This window comes from Notothenia rossii (genome assembly GCF_949606895.1).
Source record: "Notothenia rossii genome assembly, chromosome: 5".
Classification (NCBI taxonomy): domain Eukaryota; kingdom Metazoa; phylum Chordata; class Actinopteri; order Perciformes; family Nototheniidae; genus Notothenia; species Notothenia rossii.
The window spans coordinates 86,911,091-86,929,071 of NC_136903.1; the positions used below are offsets into that span (position 1 = coordinate 86,911,091).

The 17,981-nt window shown below is 37.7% G+C and overlaps 1 protein-coding gene across 1 annotated transcript in view; it reads left to right on the forward strand.

Annotated features, from left to right (window-relative positions):
• cntn4 (contactin 4) overlaps window positions 1-17,981 on the forward strand; it is a 174,086-nt gene that overhangs the window by 10,213 nt on the left and 145,892 nt on the right. The window contains 1 exon segment of the mRNA XM_079683091.1: window positions 11,943-12,078. Coding sequence (XP_079539217.1) covers window positions 12,024-12,078 — 55 coding nt within the window. The 5' untranslated portion in view covers window positions 11,943-12,023.

Below are 17,981 nucleotides of genomic sequence, written 5' to 3' on the forward strand. Positions count from 1 at the left end.
CAAAAATACACATTTTGACATCCACAAATATACAATAATTTAATGAGAAATTATAAAATCAGTCAGTTTTTGATCGTATTATTCATTTAATTCAGAGATTTTAGAACTAGACCTATGAAGACTTCAATATCTCGTTCTCAAGCGCAATACTCGATTGAACCCCTCAATGGTAAACGTTTAAGTCACAACGTGTTATGTTCTTTTGTAAAATAATTTAATATTCTACTTTCATAGTGGTAAAGATGCAGTGAGCAAGTTGCCATCAAATCCATTGAACAAAATGCAATACAAATCAACACATTTAAAAAATATTTGTTATTGTTGACATAGACGCATTTATAACTATAGTACGCTCCGTGGAAATTAAACAATACTTTCAAGATATGTGTTTCAAATTGGGTTTGAAATTATAAAAAAGGGGGATTTTGTATTTGTTTCACTTTCTTCTGATTTATTTTGCCAACTGCATACTGCTTTCAGTATTCATGCACACTGTCTTCGTACAGCTTCTGTCGCCTCGAGGGAAACATATGAGGCAGGATCAGTTACTTTTATGCAGGTTTCTTCTTCTCTCCCAGCACATGTATGTACAGATATTTAAATGAATTAAAAACACATTTTTACCTTTAAATATCCAAAGTTACAAGTGACATTCTTGAGTGCTATGTGGCTTCACACACAAACAAAGACCCGCTGAGCACCACTAGTGTGAAGTAGGGCTGCTCGATTATGGCAAAAATCATAATCTCGATTATTTGGGTCAATAATTGTAATTGCGATTATTAAATGTGATTATTCATTGACTTTGAAAAAATCCATTTATTGGAGAGAAAAAAATGTGAACAGTATGTTAGGGTTAGGGTCGAACTTTAAGTATAATTCAATTGAAAACCCCCCCAAAAAAAAAAAATATTTAAAAAAAAAAAAGTAATAATAATAATAAAAAAATTATCGTTTTATTTCGATTACATTGCTTTCGTAATTGTTGCAAGCCATAATCGTAATCGCGATTAAAATACGATTAATTGAGCAGCCCTAGTGTGAAGTGTCCTGCTCAATGCCAAGTATTCAAGTACTAAAGGCCTCTGGAGAATGTTACAAGAGTGCCTAAAGGACATATTTCAGTCCCAAGATACACTGAGTTTCTGTATATTTTGGATATATCTATGGCTTTAAGTTGAACAGATCAGTCATCGTCTCACAACAGACCTGAAGAATTCCGTGCAATGAAACTTTATACATGCCGCAAGTCCATTATTTCATACAATAAAATACATCATTATTATCTAACAGATAATATTGCGGTCTGAATAGCCAGTAGTCATTTGGATTCCGTTTAACGTTTCCTCTTTTTAACTGTTTGTGATTGCTATAAATTGGGGAGGTTTAAACAGATAAAATGCTTATTTCAAAAATATGATTCAATAACAATTTCCCCTCATTTTTTGTTCTGATTGGTGCAATTTGAGATGTTACAGTTGCCTCTGGTATCCCTTACTGTAAAACTCAAGTAACACAGAAAGAGTCTAATAAACATCCGGTCTGTATCAGCCAGTTGCCTGATTGGGCAACAAAACTATCTTGAATATGAATTTGGTAATATGTCGATTAGTTAGTGGACACTGTAAGAAAAATAAAATCAATATTATGTGCTTTAACTTTAAATTAATACACTGTTCTAATTTAAAGCTGCTTTATTCTGAAAACCGGATGTTCACAATCAACTTCCGGTTTTCGCGAGTACATATCGTCAACTTCCGGTTTTCGCGAGTAAATATCATGTTCCGGTTAGCATTAGCAAGTGGCTAATATTATGTTTTGTGTACGTACATTTAAGGAGAAAATTACACGTGTTGTTGCACACTAAACACACTTTACTCTTTAAACCTCACTTATTGACGCTGCAACACTGTTATTAGGGAATATTTAAATGACCAACAGATATTAGAATATTGTAAAACTAACATCAGAAAACAACTGGACGTGCCTTGGACCCGCCCCCGTCAACGCTAAGCCAATAGGAGAAGACTTCAACTGATACAATGAGAAGCCAGCTGGAAATCGATCTCTTTCCCAGCTGATCGCCAAGCCAACGGATGTGGGACAGCAGCTATTTTGCAGTTTCATTGTATCATTGTAGCATTGTTTGATTAAACGCAGTTAGCTTGTAAATAGGCTTCCTGGACTCTTTTCAGCTAATCCTGGGCTCAGGGCTAAAAAAAACTATAACAAGTGTTGCAGCTGTTCAATGGATGATTTGTAATTGTTAAATGAGGAAACTATATTATGATGTGGTGTCTATTGTCATTACCATTACTTGCATTGTTTTGATAAAATCCCCTACAGACTTTCCTTTGTGCCATTTCTAGAGAAAATCTTTATATGATCATTTGAGTTTGGTGAGACATGCAGATGACTCAGCGTTCAGCAGGTATTCAAAAATCTAATCTCTTTCTCAGATGTAATAATTAGGCATTTCGGAAAGGCACTGTTTGTTTAGTGGACCATGTCAGAGGTCTGTGGATCAGATAAAAGCCATTCTGTAGTCATGAGTGCAATTAGTTTTTCCTCTAAGAATATATTACAAATTAATGACTGTTTGGCTTGGATGTGTGATGGAACAGTATCATTCAATTAGAAATGATGATCCATTGAACCTCATGACCGTTTTCCTTTGTGAAAGACAATTATATATCAATACAGGTGGTCAATCAAGCCATTCGTCTTTAAGACATCAGTGCATATGCTACACACATATACCTTTCTGAAAACTCATTGCCATCCTGTCTAAAATTGACATCACCTGACTTAAGGTCTTAATACTATACATTGCCGGAAATATGTCTGAAGTATCAGAGTTTGTGAGTGATGATGTGGTATTTTACTTGCCTAGTTCTGGCCATCTGTAAAAACATGTTCCAAGTACATTTTTAAATCTAGGTTAGTCAATTAGTCAGTTTAATTTCGATTTATCTTGGTCTTTGGAAGCTACTAATTACCACTGCAGGGATCCCCTATCAAATGTTGATAATTACTGTAACTGAAATGTGTATTCAGTACACAAATTGATACTGTCAATCAGTGCCGAGTATTTTCTATGGGGGGGTTGCACTCAGAGTCGACATTTGTTCATAATGTCACTGAAAGGTGAATGGACGGCATTTATATAGCACTTTTCTTGTCTTTGCGGCCACTCAGAGTGCTTTTACATTACATGTTAGCTTTCACCCATTCATATACACAGAGGGAGAGACTGATAAGGTGCTTCCTGCTCTTCAATAGTGATTAACTTTCAAACGCGTACACCATGCCATGCGAACGGACACAATTTGACCACAATTATGGATCAGTATTTTTACAAAGGACACTTCGACCTGTTGACGACAACTCAACCTTGGCCAAAGCCAACCCACTTTTGGTGTGTCATTATTTTACAAAAGGAAATGGATTGTACAACGTTTGACAGTTTTCTTGGAAATGCAATTCTGATTGTGATCTCATTCTTAAAATGTTGTCCCCAGATAGCCTGCCCTTTGTTTGTTTTTTGCTGAAGTGACCTGGACCAAGAAAACTAAAAGTGCACCTGTCATGCTATTTTTAGGCAATAGCATAGGTCTCAGATATACACAAATATATAAAAAACATGTCTATGAAGTGTTGGATCAAAATACCAAACGGGTCACCCATTCTAGACATGCCTCATATCCCTCTATTTCACTTCCTGTTTCAAAAGTGCTGATTTGGGGTATAAAGCTTGAAAAAATAAAAAAAGTGAAACGAAAAAAAGGAGGGGGCTGAGCTCATGCGGGAGATTCTACCGGCAGATACTGCCGTGATGAAACGCCATATCATGGATTATCAAGGATTGTTTATGAAACAGTATGGAGCTCAAAGGCTTTCTCTGTTGCCGGTTATACCACAAGGTGAGTTCCGTTTAATTTCCTGCTTCTTCACACACATGCTCTGTGCAGTACAGGTTAGCTCTGAGTGTTAGCGATGCTAATGTAAACATGCACCGACCATTTTAGGTCCAAAACAGTCGGGCATTGTTTCTGATAGCGACGTTTCTGATAGGGCCGTGAGTGTAAAGCCAGCCCACATTTCCGATATTACGTCATATCGGACGCAAATCTGGATCAGCTTCATTGTAGCCCCGTTTTTAGCGATTTGGGTACAGAGGAAAAGAGAGAGGCTTTTATTTTCTGACGCTGCGTGAGTTCCCCGACACACCGGGGACACATATTTATGTATAAAAGACATCAACATTTTTGCATGATAGGTCCCCTTTAAACTAAATAATTAAGTAGCCACTAATTGTGCTTTACTGGAAACACATTGAAGTTGTTTTCTTAAAGGGCACATATTCTTTCATACCAGCTGTCTCTCACTGCCTGTCCGCTCGAATTGGCTTGCGAGAAAAACATGGTTCACATCTTTAAAGATAGTTCTCAAGCCATTGGTAAAGATAATCAGATGGGGGCGGTATATATTGTAACGAACACGCAAATTAGCAGCTAAATGACCTGTTGAATCTGATGTTTTCTTACAGAGCCAGGCCACAACAAATCCGACTTTTATGCTTTTTTCTTTCGAGTTGGTCGGCTCTCTAAATGGACAAATATTTCTGCACCAAAAAGTGTTTTCATGATATATACCCTATAAGGCTTGAGCTTCAATTCAGTAAGACTTGGAGAACTGTCTGAATGGACCAAGCTGTTTTGTAGGTATTAGCAATAAACTGCCTCTACTTGCTTAGGGACACTGTGTGTATTTTATTGATTATGTCTTTGACTTGAACAGTCTATATTGATAAAGTTAACCTGACAAGCCTTAAATGATGATGAGGGATTAAGCCTCAAAGCAATATATCGATTAGAGAAGCATTCTGGATACTGTGCTTTTCCAGGAAAATTAAACATTGAAGGCTGTGATATGTGTAGCCTAAAAAGAATGCGCTAAAGTATTTTTGTTTTTCAACATTTTGGTAATTTGTAGTTAATAAGGTACAAAATGATGCGTTGTTTTAAGTAAAATACCCACAATTGTGATACAGAAATAATGTATTTAAGCGTGCCACCCACCATCTTCTGTAACAACCCTACTCTCAAAAACTCTTTGGTCATTTCCAAACCTCGACTCAGTTAGAGCCAGCGTCCACACGATTCTAACCTTATTGATGAGCTAACCTTGGTAGCCTACGTCACTACTCTTTGCCTAGTGGGCGTTTCAATTTGAACATTGATTTAGAAAAGAGCTCAGATGGAGTTGACCTCCTAAATGAGTGTCATTGATGTCAAGAGGCCAAATGTGAAAAGAAGCCAACCCCTTTTTAATGGAATTTCATGGCTCATATATGTCTGGCTTTTAGTTAAATGGACCGTAAGTCTCTATGTAATCTTCAGGTAAGGTTGCTTCACTGACCCTACACAGAAAAGACAGTTCTCGTTACTTGGCAGTACTATACAGAGGCAATAGAAGGGACAACAGCAAGCTTTGACCGTGTAGGATGGTACATATCTTCTTCCCAAACAAGATGAGAACATGTCCTTGTGCAACTTTTCTCATGTTATGTTTCCCCGAGAGATTCTGTAATCTTTCTGAACGAGGATTCTGGGTTTTGGTATCTCAGCTGCGACAACTGCAGAAATAAAAAATGCTCCGGTTTGGAGATCAAGATGAGATTAGATGTTTCTAACTTACTATCTGTTACCAAAAAAAAATGTTGTTAGAACTTCAAGAGAAGAATAATGAACATTTGTTTAAGTATAAAACATCTAGTTTTTCAAAAATGTACATTTGACAGCCTCTTAGATCATTTGCTTACCCCTCTCCATTTGAAAACAGTGTACACAAATATTTCTGTGTTCAATTGACTGATGAAATATTAGAGCCACTGATATTGAGATTATTTAACTTCCTGTTCCACATTTCCATGATGTTCTCTAATAAAGCAGTGCATTGGAAAATGTCCCACTTGAAATAATTGTCATAATATGCATGGTGGGAAATGCTGTAGGAATGTGTGCTCTCAATGATTGTGATTTCATTCAAAAGCTTCCATAAAGTGTAAAATTCTGTCCCATTTGACATAAATTAACTTTTGAATTTCCCTTGTTTCATGCAACTAAGCAATCTGTACATTGAAGTCGTAAAAGGTGGCTGTATTTTATCAGTGTTTTTTCTTGGCATTTTGCCCTGATACCATTGAGCATTGGACGATGGATCTCTTTGGACCACTGCAGTACATTAACCAACCAAGTGTTATCTCCCCAGAAGCTAATTTAATTCAGGGTGCAGTTCTGCATCTCCTGCACAAAGAAATCAGTTTCCTCTTGGAACAAGCTTTTGCAATAGATCGATCTGGACTATTCTCTGCACCACAGAATGTTGTGGGACAAGCAGTGCATAGATGTTCAAGGGGAGAAAACATGTTGTTTATATCTTGAAAAACATTGACCAAGAGCAGTGGACAAGGTTGTTGTGATATCCATTAGTCCGTCAGCCTGTCCTTTTCCATCTCATTCTCGTCAACGCAATATCTCAGGAACACCTTGAGGGAGCTTTTTCAAATTTTGCAAAAGGTTCCAGCTGGACACAAGGATACACTTTTCAAATGTGGTGATCAAAGGTCAAAGCCACTGTGTCATTCAATGCTTTCGATTCTCATTGAAGTGAATGCTTGGAGGAATTTCAATACGTCTGGCATAAAAATCCAATTTGATCCAAGGGTGAATTGATTTGAATTTTGTGGTCAACGGCGAAGTCACAAAAAATGTTTTTGGGCACAACTCAAGAATTATGTTATCATATAATATGGTTTAAGTATGACAATTCCTCCAAAAGTAAAAATAAGTGAGTACACTTGGATGTAAATTGCAACTTGACTGATTGGTGGAAAAGTACTTCTAGTATGCGGTAATTCTAGATTGTAATTTAATTGAATGAATACTTTTTTATGTTTTGTATAAGCTTGCATATCTTTCCACAAATATGTGGATGGTTTTTTTTTTCCAGAAAAAACCTTACAACTTCAGTGCCAGAGAAAAAAGGTCCTTTGAGTACACTTGTGGTTATTGTCCTCATGTTGCACATAGAAAATTAAATTAAGATGTTTACCGCATGTGGGCAAAAATCCATCAATCATTCAATTTTCTGGTAATTTATTACTGACTGAATACATTGATTATTTCCGCCTATTGTACCCCGAAGCATCATCAGTCATTTTCCTTAGCTGAAGGCAGTTTGAGTGCATACTATCTGTGATATCTGATGGTTGAGTGGGATGCCAATTGCAAATTAGCAATTGTATTACAAGGAATGAGGAAATATCAGCATTACAAAAAGGGAATATTCGTAAAGTATCTTCACTTTTTATAGTACAGGGAGTAAGTAGCAACAATATAAGCCTGATCCCACACTGTGAATAAGTACAGTACGTGAGTTAATACTGTATACTTAGTGACTTTGCACCACTGGATATGGCTAATGGAAGCAAACGGTAAGAGATCCATACTATTACCTTGAAGTGAAGCCTATGTAAAACAACAGTTATGTGTCATATATTGTTTTTTCAATGTTTTTTCTGTGATTAAAACGAAAGTTGTGAAATAAAGATGAAACCTAAATATAAAAGATAAAAACAAATAAATGACAGGATAGTCTCTCTTTGGACCAAAAGTGATGTTACTAAAATCCCAACTTGCATGTTATATTTTTTAGTTTGCATACATAATGTTTATATAAATCACTTCCAGGTTATTTCCAGAGCATTTTGATTCATGTTATTTTGGGATAGATTAAAAATATATCAGATCACTGTGTGGATTATTGTGCTTGGTTTGATTTAAAATACACTATACACAATTAGAAGGGCTTTGGTGTTTAGGCTAACTTCATTCACATTATGCAGTCTGTTATTTAAGCACTATGTCCCCAAACACGGTTAAATACAACTGAACAAATTAATAATAATTCAGGCTAATATATGCATCCAAGGATGTTACTGATGTAACGGTAAGGCAGAGAATCACGTAGCTTCTGACGTTAGCAGATGGTAGGCTAAATGCCAGTGGAGCACAAGCGGTGTCCCGATCATTTAAAGCCTTGTCACTCTGGAAAACAGCACAAAGTTGGAGATGTAGTTTTAATTCAATCGAGCTTTCTAAGTTAAATACGGCTGCCCATATGTCGCTTCTGACACTTGTACTGGCTTACCGAGCTGTGAGGGGATCAGCCCCTTCCAACATCTTCTGTCGCCAACTTAAAAAACCCATATGTTTCGATTGTACCTTGACAATTAAATTCTAAAAAACAAAAAAAAGGCATTGTAACCAATTCAACGGTATGGCTTGCTTGAAGTGAATTATCTGCACTTTCTTTGATGTTCAGAGTTTGAATCTTGAAATGAAATGTGATGTAATCTTAATAGCAACATGAGCCCAGTTTCAATGTAGATTGTTGTTATTGAGAGGGATTTTCATGCGTAAACGTGACGTCATGGCAACGCTCCTCTCTGGCACTGGTTGGTGGAAAAGCAAATGAGACCCAGCATGGAAATACAACTTAGTGAACACATTGGTACTAGTGGCCCTGTGCAGTATATTAAATACATTGTACTCATTTCATCTATCAAGTTAGCGCTGATGTGACATGTTAAACTGAAACCATCACAGCAGACAAACCGGGCATTAGCCTAATAGGCGCGGGGCTTGGTGCTTTCATAAGACACACTCTAATATGCATAAAACTGCTCTCTGAAAGTGAGGCACAGCGTTGCTCCATTGATGTATCCAAGACAGACTCTGACAACCCTCTCTAAGATCTGTGGAGTTAAAAGGCCTCTGTAGGTGGAGACAGCAGACAGAGCTGGAAGGTAGAGAATCTCACATTAATGAGAATGTGGCATACTCAAACAGTTTCTGGGGCCTTTTTGTACATGTTTTTTCAGTGTTTTTGTGCTACTCACTGAAAAGCTTTGAGCTGTCTAGGCTGAATCACAGCAGGGGGGGCGATAATAGAGTTTCTTTGTGCTTCTCTTTAATAGCAAAATTATACAAATAGTTTGTGAGAGGTTTGTGTCGAACATGCCTCAACTCTAAATATATTTCCACCCAGGAGACGGTAAATTAAAGCCCCCTGTTTCTTAGAGCAGTCCCACAAAAGGTAGATTTCACTCTGCTTGTATGGCTTCAATTCTTACATCAGGGCTAGTTTTTCAGAGGGATTAGCTGACATTCCCGCAAACTTTCTCTCTATTCTTCCCTCAGAGTTGCTGGAAACTGGAAAGATCTTCCTGTCACTGCGTCCTATTTACAACCTCCTCTACTCAACATCCCCTTTCAACCACACGCCTATTAAATTGGTTCCAGTGTTAGAATGTAGTTTCCTAACCCAGAAATGGGCAAACAGACACACCTTGTGTACCGTTCGACTGCCAGAGGAGCTTTAGAGCAGAGTTATGAAGTCCTACCAGTGCATCTTGCTATGCTATGAGAATACAGGTGCAGAAAACACTTAAAACTCACAGATGTGTGATTCAGACTGCGCTTACCAGATGGTGTCTTATGTCTTGCTTAAGCAAAACCAATTTAGCCTTTTTTTTTTTATACGAAGGCCCTTTATTGTCTAAATGCTAGCTTACACTGATAACCATTAAGCAGGTTGTGGTTCAGCGCCTACTATTTAACCTCAAAGTTCATGGATCCATACCAGCAAGGCTCATTTGGTGCATGCTATATCCTTCTATCCCTATTTTTAACCACTCACTGTCCAATTAGATAACAACACCGCAGAGATTATCTTTGAAAAAGTGATAATGATGTCCATTGAGAATAAAGGTCCTTACCTTTCAGAAGTTACATGAAAAAACATGCTCATATGAAATTCAATCGTACATTATATTGTGATTATACATCAGTCAAAAGTCATTCACATATAGAGTCCATGTATATGACAGGAACTCTCCTGTTTGACCCAATTACAGCAGTTTTTTTACCAAAATGTCATATTCCAAAATTCCTAATTTCCAACCAAAATGCTTCTTAGATGATTAGTGATGTATCATATTATAAGTATATTCACACACATCTAGTATTCTGTGTTGTCTAGTTATATATTTTGTCTGAAGTGAAGTTGAATGATGTCAATATGGGTTCATCACAAAAGCCAATTTGACGACCATATCAGTACAAATTCCCCCCAAAATGGCCATTAACATAAGATATACTGTATATTTTGTATTTATTTCAAATAATCGCTACATTTTGAATTTGGGAAGTACCAAATTATTTCACGTGAATATTTGTGCCATTTATTATTCACAAGCCTTTCACTTTTAGTCACCTATATAAATAACATTAGAATACTGTTCCCAAGCCAAAGGCCTATCAAACCTGACCAAAACGGGTAAGAAATCTGCACACCTTGACTAGAAGACGGTGCTGCAGATTATTTATTTTTTCAGAACATGATTTATCATATCAACGTAATGAAATGTTTTTCAAACTCACTGTCATGTATCAGCGAGTATCTATTCTCCAACAAAACAATGTTACAACGTTTGGGTTTCCTTTTTTGACAAAGAAATTAAAAGCATTGTCATAAGCTGACAGACTTTTAACACAACACGTTTTTTCTTCACCTCGTACCTTCAGCTTCCTTCCCGTCACTTTGACACTTGGCAAACTTTCCAGTTTCAATGTGTTCACTCCTGGGAGATAATGTCTCGTGTTGAGAAGCTCACGACTGTTGTAGAAATCATTCTCGATCTTTTTCATCATTAGGGCTGCACTTTTATGAGCATAAATGCTATGAAGAAAAATGCTATGAGAATTTAAAGGAGGAGCTTTGCTTTCATGTGGACTTAAAAGTAGCTCTCCCAGGTTTAGACTCCTACAGTACAAATGGATTATGCGTACCTACAGTATATAACTCCATCCCTACTACACCATCTTCATGCAAATATTCCAGATCAATGTGTAAAGTGTGATAATGATAAGGGACCATTGTTCCACTGCTTATGGGACTTCCCAAATCATTTTGGAAAGATGTTCTGGTGACATTATCAAAAAGAATTTCCGCCACATTACCAGAATGCCCAAAACTCTGTATTCTTGGGGTAGTCTTCTCTCTTCTCAAAGCTCTACACACAATAGCTGTTTTTTGGAAAAACCCAGAAAACCCCTCGATCAATCACTGGTTAAAAAATCTCTCTCATCGTTTAGCCTTAGAAAAATTGACATTTGCCATAAAGGGAAAGCCTGAAGTGTTCCATCAAATATGGGGGGAATTCTTGCACTTTCTGGAAATAAATCTGCCTCCTAATTGACCTTGTCCTCTATAATGGTTGGATGTGATATGGCTACTTGTCTACCGGCCTTGTAACTTGCAATGTTTAAATTACAATATTTACCACATGTCCACTCACGCGTATGTATATATATATATATATATGTGTATATATGTCTTTCTTTGTATTTATTTTTTATTTCTTTCTTGTACTTTCTTGGATTATTATGTCTTTGATTTTCCTTTATGGGATATATACTTGTGCAATGTCTTATGCTGAAAAAATGAAATACCAATACAAATATTAGTAAAAAAAAAAAAAGAAGTAGCTCTCCTTGGAGTTGCTGGAGATATGAAAATGAATGTGTATGTGATGTTTTGTGTTCATGCCCACCATCCACACATAAATCCCTTTTTCTAAAGAACAACATTCAGCAAAGTGGAAAAAGGAGTTAATTGGACTATGGATTTGATGATTACAACATTACAATACTTTATTGTGAATGCTGGATAAGAAATATGCCATAAAGTCATTGGTTTATACCAAGTATATGAGCTATACATGCATAATTAACACTTGCTGTACTCACTGATGTTTGAAATAGAAATCTGCTAATGAAAACCTTGTTCTTTTTATTTTTTTACCTTTTATGCAGATTGTGAACCAGGAAGGTGCAAATCGGATTCCATACCTTCGTGATTGGATGTGAGACTACTTTAACCCGACAAAATTGAAGATGATGTTGCTATGGAAACTGCTGGTGCTGCATTCACTTATGGGGTGCCTCGCAGGTAAAGTGTCTTATTAAGAACTTTTGATGCATGTCAAAGCTGCCTTTGTGCAGACCTTATTCATATGTATTTGGGGCAGGGGACAGTATGAAAGCCGTAGTTTAGCCCCAAAGATTAGCCATAAGCAAACACATTTTTAACACCGATGTAAGACAACTCGAATGCAACATCGTTTCAACACGGACATTTTTGTTAAAGAAAGCTAAAGATGTCATAGCACAAGCAATATTACAGATTGTTTTGCCCTCGTGTCGTAGTTGGCACTCGGAAAAGGTTAGCGGTTTTGGCCTGAATGAAAATAAAGGAGTGTAACACATCACAGTGGGAGGAAAAATCAGTTTCAATTGGTTCAATAGATCAGGTATTGTGGGCATAATTTATCTGGAGTGGAAAATCAAGAGGGAGGTATTGTAACCCAGTTCTTTAAGCACATATTGAACCCTCTACCATAGATTATAGTAGAGGGCGGAGCCTGTGTGAGTTATAATGAAGGTGACGTATTGTAACCCTAGTTCTAAAACCTCAGGGGGGGCCCTATGCTGGACTATGAGTTGGAACTACAGTAATGTTTTGATGAACTACTACCTTCAATTTAGCATCAGCGTTTCCGCCAGGGGGGCGTCTTGCCGTCATTTGACTTATTCAGCTCGGGGCGCCCTGAATCTCGAGCCAATGGCGTCCAAAAATATTAATAATTCGAGAGAAGATCGAGAGTTTTTATCGCTTGAAATGACGAAAAGGAAAAAGGACAAGGACATCCCTCTGTTGGAGGGGCGAAGGAGTTCGGTGTGATTATTTTCGGAGTATTGAAGATCGATACTCACTAACGTAAAAAGACAGTATCTATAAGGGACGGCTCGAGTCAAAATTCAAGCACCCCCCCCCCCCCCCACGCTCTCGGGGTGGACGCCCTCTCAGCCCTGGTCTGGTGGAAAAACTGCTTAGCATATATTACAATGTTTTTGTACAAACCTTATAAGCGACTTCTAATGGAAAATGTCCTATTCTAAAGTATTCAAATAAAATCAGTAGCTAAATGAAACTTAATATACACAAAACCAAGTCAGCAAAAATAAAAAAAGAAATCATTCATTGATTTTAAAGGCTCCATAGTAATTGCATACACTGTTGAATCGTGCCCATTAGTAGTGCAGAGGAGCAGAGTGAATAAAGGTTAGTTAGTTTTAATAGGCCTTTTAATAATCGTCCACCATTTTATATACACTATGTCACCATTCAATCAGTAAATCAACGCATAAATCATTCAATCAGGACATATCTAGAAAACATACTTAATATTGTGCCTAAAGTAATTATTTGTCACAGGAAATGCTGTAAAAGGGTCAAAATGAGGTTATTTCTCGAGTTGATATACAGTTTCCAACAGGCAATGGGTTAACAGGAAATCATCCATTCCTAACGTCCATCATTCATTTACAGGGCAGTAAAGTTGAATTATAGCTTCATTACACCATGGTGCCCGTTTTCGCCAGAGGCTCTCAAGCATTGATCACATTTTGATGGAGGACTTTAATTTGTCTCCTTTACAAATAGGAGGGGTCACCAGAGAGCATCCCTTGAATCACTCAGACTGTTTAATCAACAGGTATTATACGAATCAAGACGCTGAAAAGGCTCTATTGATGAGGTCTGAGCTCTGGCTCAAACCCTCTTTCTCATTACTCAACACACATTAGGCCTGTTGTGAACCCATTGCCCTCTTGTGCACATGTATCAGATTTGTCTAAGGCAGGGGTGTCAAACTCAAGGCCCGGGGGCAAAATCCGGCCCGCGACTTCATTTTATATGGCCCCACAAGAGCTTGCAAAGAATATGTTTGTTATACGGTTACATGGCGATTTACAGAAGCACGTTGCCCATAAACTACATGTCCCACAATGCATCTCAAATTAGACTTTTTTCTCAGAATTTGATTTTTTTCTTCTAAATATGCATTTTTTTCTCAGAATTTGCCCTTTTCTCAGATTTGACTTTTTTTCTCAAAATGTCACTTTTTATTTTGCTTTTCTTTTAAAATCATTTTGTGACGTTCTCACTGAAGAGACTTTCAATTATTTGCCCTAGACTTCTGCTTTCAGACCGAGTTAATTATGAAGTTATTACCCTATCCGATAATAATCCAATGCAGAGGCAATAATGTAATATAATACATTATTTTATATATATTAAATATGTATATTTATATATAGTCTCAAAGTTACAACCGGCCCTTTGAGTGCAACCATAATGCGAATGTGGCCCGAGATGAAAATGAGTTTGACACCCCTGGTCTAAGGTAACCCTGAGCTATATTGCATGGGCCTTGTGGTTTTGTCACTATGTGTCTCCAGCTCTAACAATGCCAAACAATCATGCAGCAGCAGGCGCGTGATAATTACAGTGTGTTTTGAGCGTAGCTGAATGTTGCAGCTGACACCTCATGGAGGTTATTTCTGTTTTGGAGAAAATAACCACGGGTGGAACGATTTTGACACAATTCAGAAGTCTATTGGTGCATACAGTATGCATTGTGCACCTTTTTGGATGAATGTTGAGAATTCCAAATGTTTGCGGGAATCTTAACAGAATATTTTCTAAACAGAATATCATTTGGTGGTCAAAGGTCAATGTCATTAACAATGACCTTTGTCAACGTCATTGAAATTGACAATGACAATTTCACACAAATCTTGGACAGGCATGGATATTATCAGGGGGTCACAGGTTCAAACCCCACTTCAAACCCCACTGCAGTCAGCATGTCGTTGTGTCCCTGAGACACTTCACCCCAAAAAATGTAATGTAATATTAACTGCAACTTGACTTGTTGACAAAGGCATTTAACTCTGAGGCTTGAATTCTTGTAAGTAGCATTGGCATTTGACACTTCCCAATAAAAAAGATTCTTAGCAATAATGTTGCCAACTTCTTATGTGATAATTGAGCCAACAAATCAAACTGTATGTTTCACTGCCAAAGGGCTTTTTATGAGGCTAAAAGAACGCTAGCCTTTTTTTTTATTTAATTGCAATATTATGAATCTCAATGGGATTTACCAGAAAATATGTTAACGTCTCGATTGCACCGTTTTCTCTCCAAAACAATTGCAGTGTTTTCTGTGCTGTTGGTAGTTATGAGGACAACCGAAAGACACAAACAATAACAACATTTTTAAACACAAGGGGGGAAATGTTATATATTTCTGAATTACTTTCAATGGGAATCACAGATTTAGCCCCAAAATGATCTGACAGTCTAACTTGAGAGAGAATCAAAACCGATTTGTTCATGCTCATAACGAGACGTTAATATATGCAGACCGTATATTCTTTATATGAATATCTGTGTAACCCTTTTTTATTACAAGATCTGCATAGCCGCTTAACAGCGTGGGAAAATCAGGGTTAATGAGGACAGTTCCTACATTTTTAAAGAACAGAGCGAGAGCAGTGTGTGCGAGCAGACTCCCTGAAACACAGCCTTGAAAGGGTCGCCCTCAGACTAAAATTGGTTTATCCTCCTTTCAAAAATCACTAGGCGTGAACATGTGCTTTAAACAATGTTGCAGGGATGCGTATACTCAGACCTCCATAACACATTTATGTGTTTTCTGCTGAGCTGGAAATGTACATCTTGGAGAAGTCTTACATCTTCAAACTGGAGAACAGGATTATTGTACTAACCCTGCCGCTTATCAGTTTGGAACAAAACTCACTTTACAAAGCGTGATGTGGCCTATATGGATTAGAGAGGTGGCTGGAAATAAACTACTAACTGGAAACAGGAGCGTTGCATCACATGCAGACCTAAAACAGCTTTAATATGCTGCTGAGTGCAAGAATATATTTGCAAAGAGAGCAAACCTCCTGCAGTACGGGCTGAGAGAAAGCGATGGTACAGATGTTTATAGCAGCTTTGGCTACACTGCTCAGCCCGGGGAGTTATACGTTGATTTGTTTTTCACGCACACATGAATAAAAAAAGCTTGATAATGACATATGTGCCGGTTGAAACTCAAAATCCAATTAGATTTTTGAATTAGTCACCTGCTTGTTCACCAGCTGACTGTAACAACAGTGTAACACATCAGGGGTTGTGGGGGGTGCTTTTCTGACAACTCAAATAATGGCTTTTTCTGTGTGTTGTGGAATTATCCTTTGAGAGTAGTAAGTTGGTATTTGCGAACCTGGGTATTACACTTTCTGTCATAAATTAACATACTCCACTTTTGTAGTGGAGATGAAAAGGACACTGATGGGATGAAGATGGAGACACTTGTTCTTTTTGTCAAGCACTTTGTGACTTTGTCAGTGAAAAGCGCTTTATAAATACATTTTACTTACTTACGTGCTAAAAGGAGTTTAACAGAAATAATCTCAAACACTTCTCTACTCACTCACAGCCTTCGCTTTCGTGCAGGTTTTTGATCAAGGGAAGGGCAGATCACTTTCAAGTGCATGCTAGAGAAGTGCAGGGAAATGCAAGAAGATGATTGGTTTCTCCATTTCTCGGAAAAATACGGATTGAGTAGTGTTTTTTCATACCACTGTCAGACAGGAAGAGATTTCACTTATGAGTAATGACAAATTACGAATCACCACCTAGCTGGTTGAATCGTTTTCCAAGGGACTATATTAATCAGACTTAAAGATGTGTTGGAGAAGATTTCATTTTAATTAGATTTCTTTTTTAAAGCTGTAGTGATTATTTTCCACATCCCTATTAAAGGTGGGGTAGGTAAGTTTGAGAAACCGGCTCTAGATACACTTGTTGTTATATTCCATGGAATGCTCTTAACATCCCGATAGCAATGAATATCTGAAGTGCTTTGACAACAAATCCATAAAAAATGTCATCTGTGGAAGCCGACCAATCATCTGAGCCGGCCCGGCTAAAGTAACTGGATGGCCTACCTGCCTGTCAGCCTTCCATCTGTGCACAAACTTATCTCGTGCCCTCATTGGTCGTGTGTGTTGGAGGAGGGGCTCTGTAAGGAAGTGGCAGATAGTTTCCGGCTGTGTATTTAAAAATTCTAACGCACTCCAGCTGGTTTCTCCAAAATTACATACCCCACCTTTAACGCATGTAATCAGGATAAACATTTAAGACACTTTCATTTTGATGAACATGGGCACTGTAGTTTATTTTGACTCTGAGCACACATGACAGCTTGGCAACTTAATATATAAAAGATAATCATGGGAAGAACAGATAACACAAAGATTACTCAATCGCAAAATACTTTTCATAGCAAGGTGAACATAGGGTATGGGTTAGTTCAAACACCGCAGTGCTTCTGATGTCGCTGTTCAAAATGTATTTGAGTTATTAAAGTTATAATGAAGACTGAGTCCAAACACAACAATTAAAGTCAAAACGTTTTTACTATACAAAATCATACACAAAGCCACCGCTTTACGAATGGCTGTGCATTAGATTAAGTGTTTTTTCTGCTGTATTAACGGAAAGGTTACTTTGGAAATATGATTTACAGATTACTTGTGAAGTCACGTTGCTATGGCTGCAGTACAGTGAGTGGTATGAGTAGAATAGAAAATGTGTTTTTTAGCTGGAGAAATAAGACCATATTTTAAAGGTCCCCTATTAAACTGTTTTTCATCAATATATCACAGGTCTCAGATATATATACAGAACCTGTCTCTGATTGGCTGAAACACCAAACAGATCATTGCAGCATTACCCATAATCCCCTCTGTTTCAGCCCTGCTTCAAAAGTGCAGATTTTCTGTCTGTTACTTTAGATGAAAATAAGGAGCCCCTCCCCACGCCCCTCTGAGGGGGGGGGGGGGGGGGGGGGGGCGGTTACCTTGGTTGGTGATTGGCTAATGGTTACACAAGGCAAAACATCGTTATGTCATGAAGTAGCCAGAATCTGATCAGCT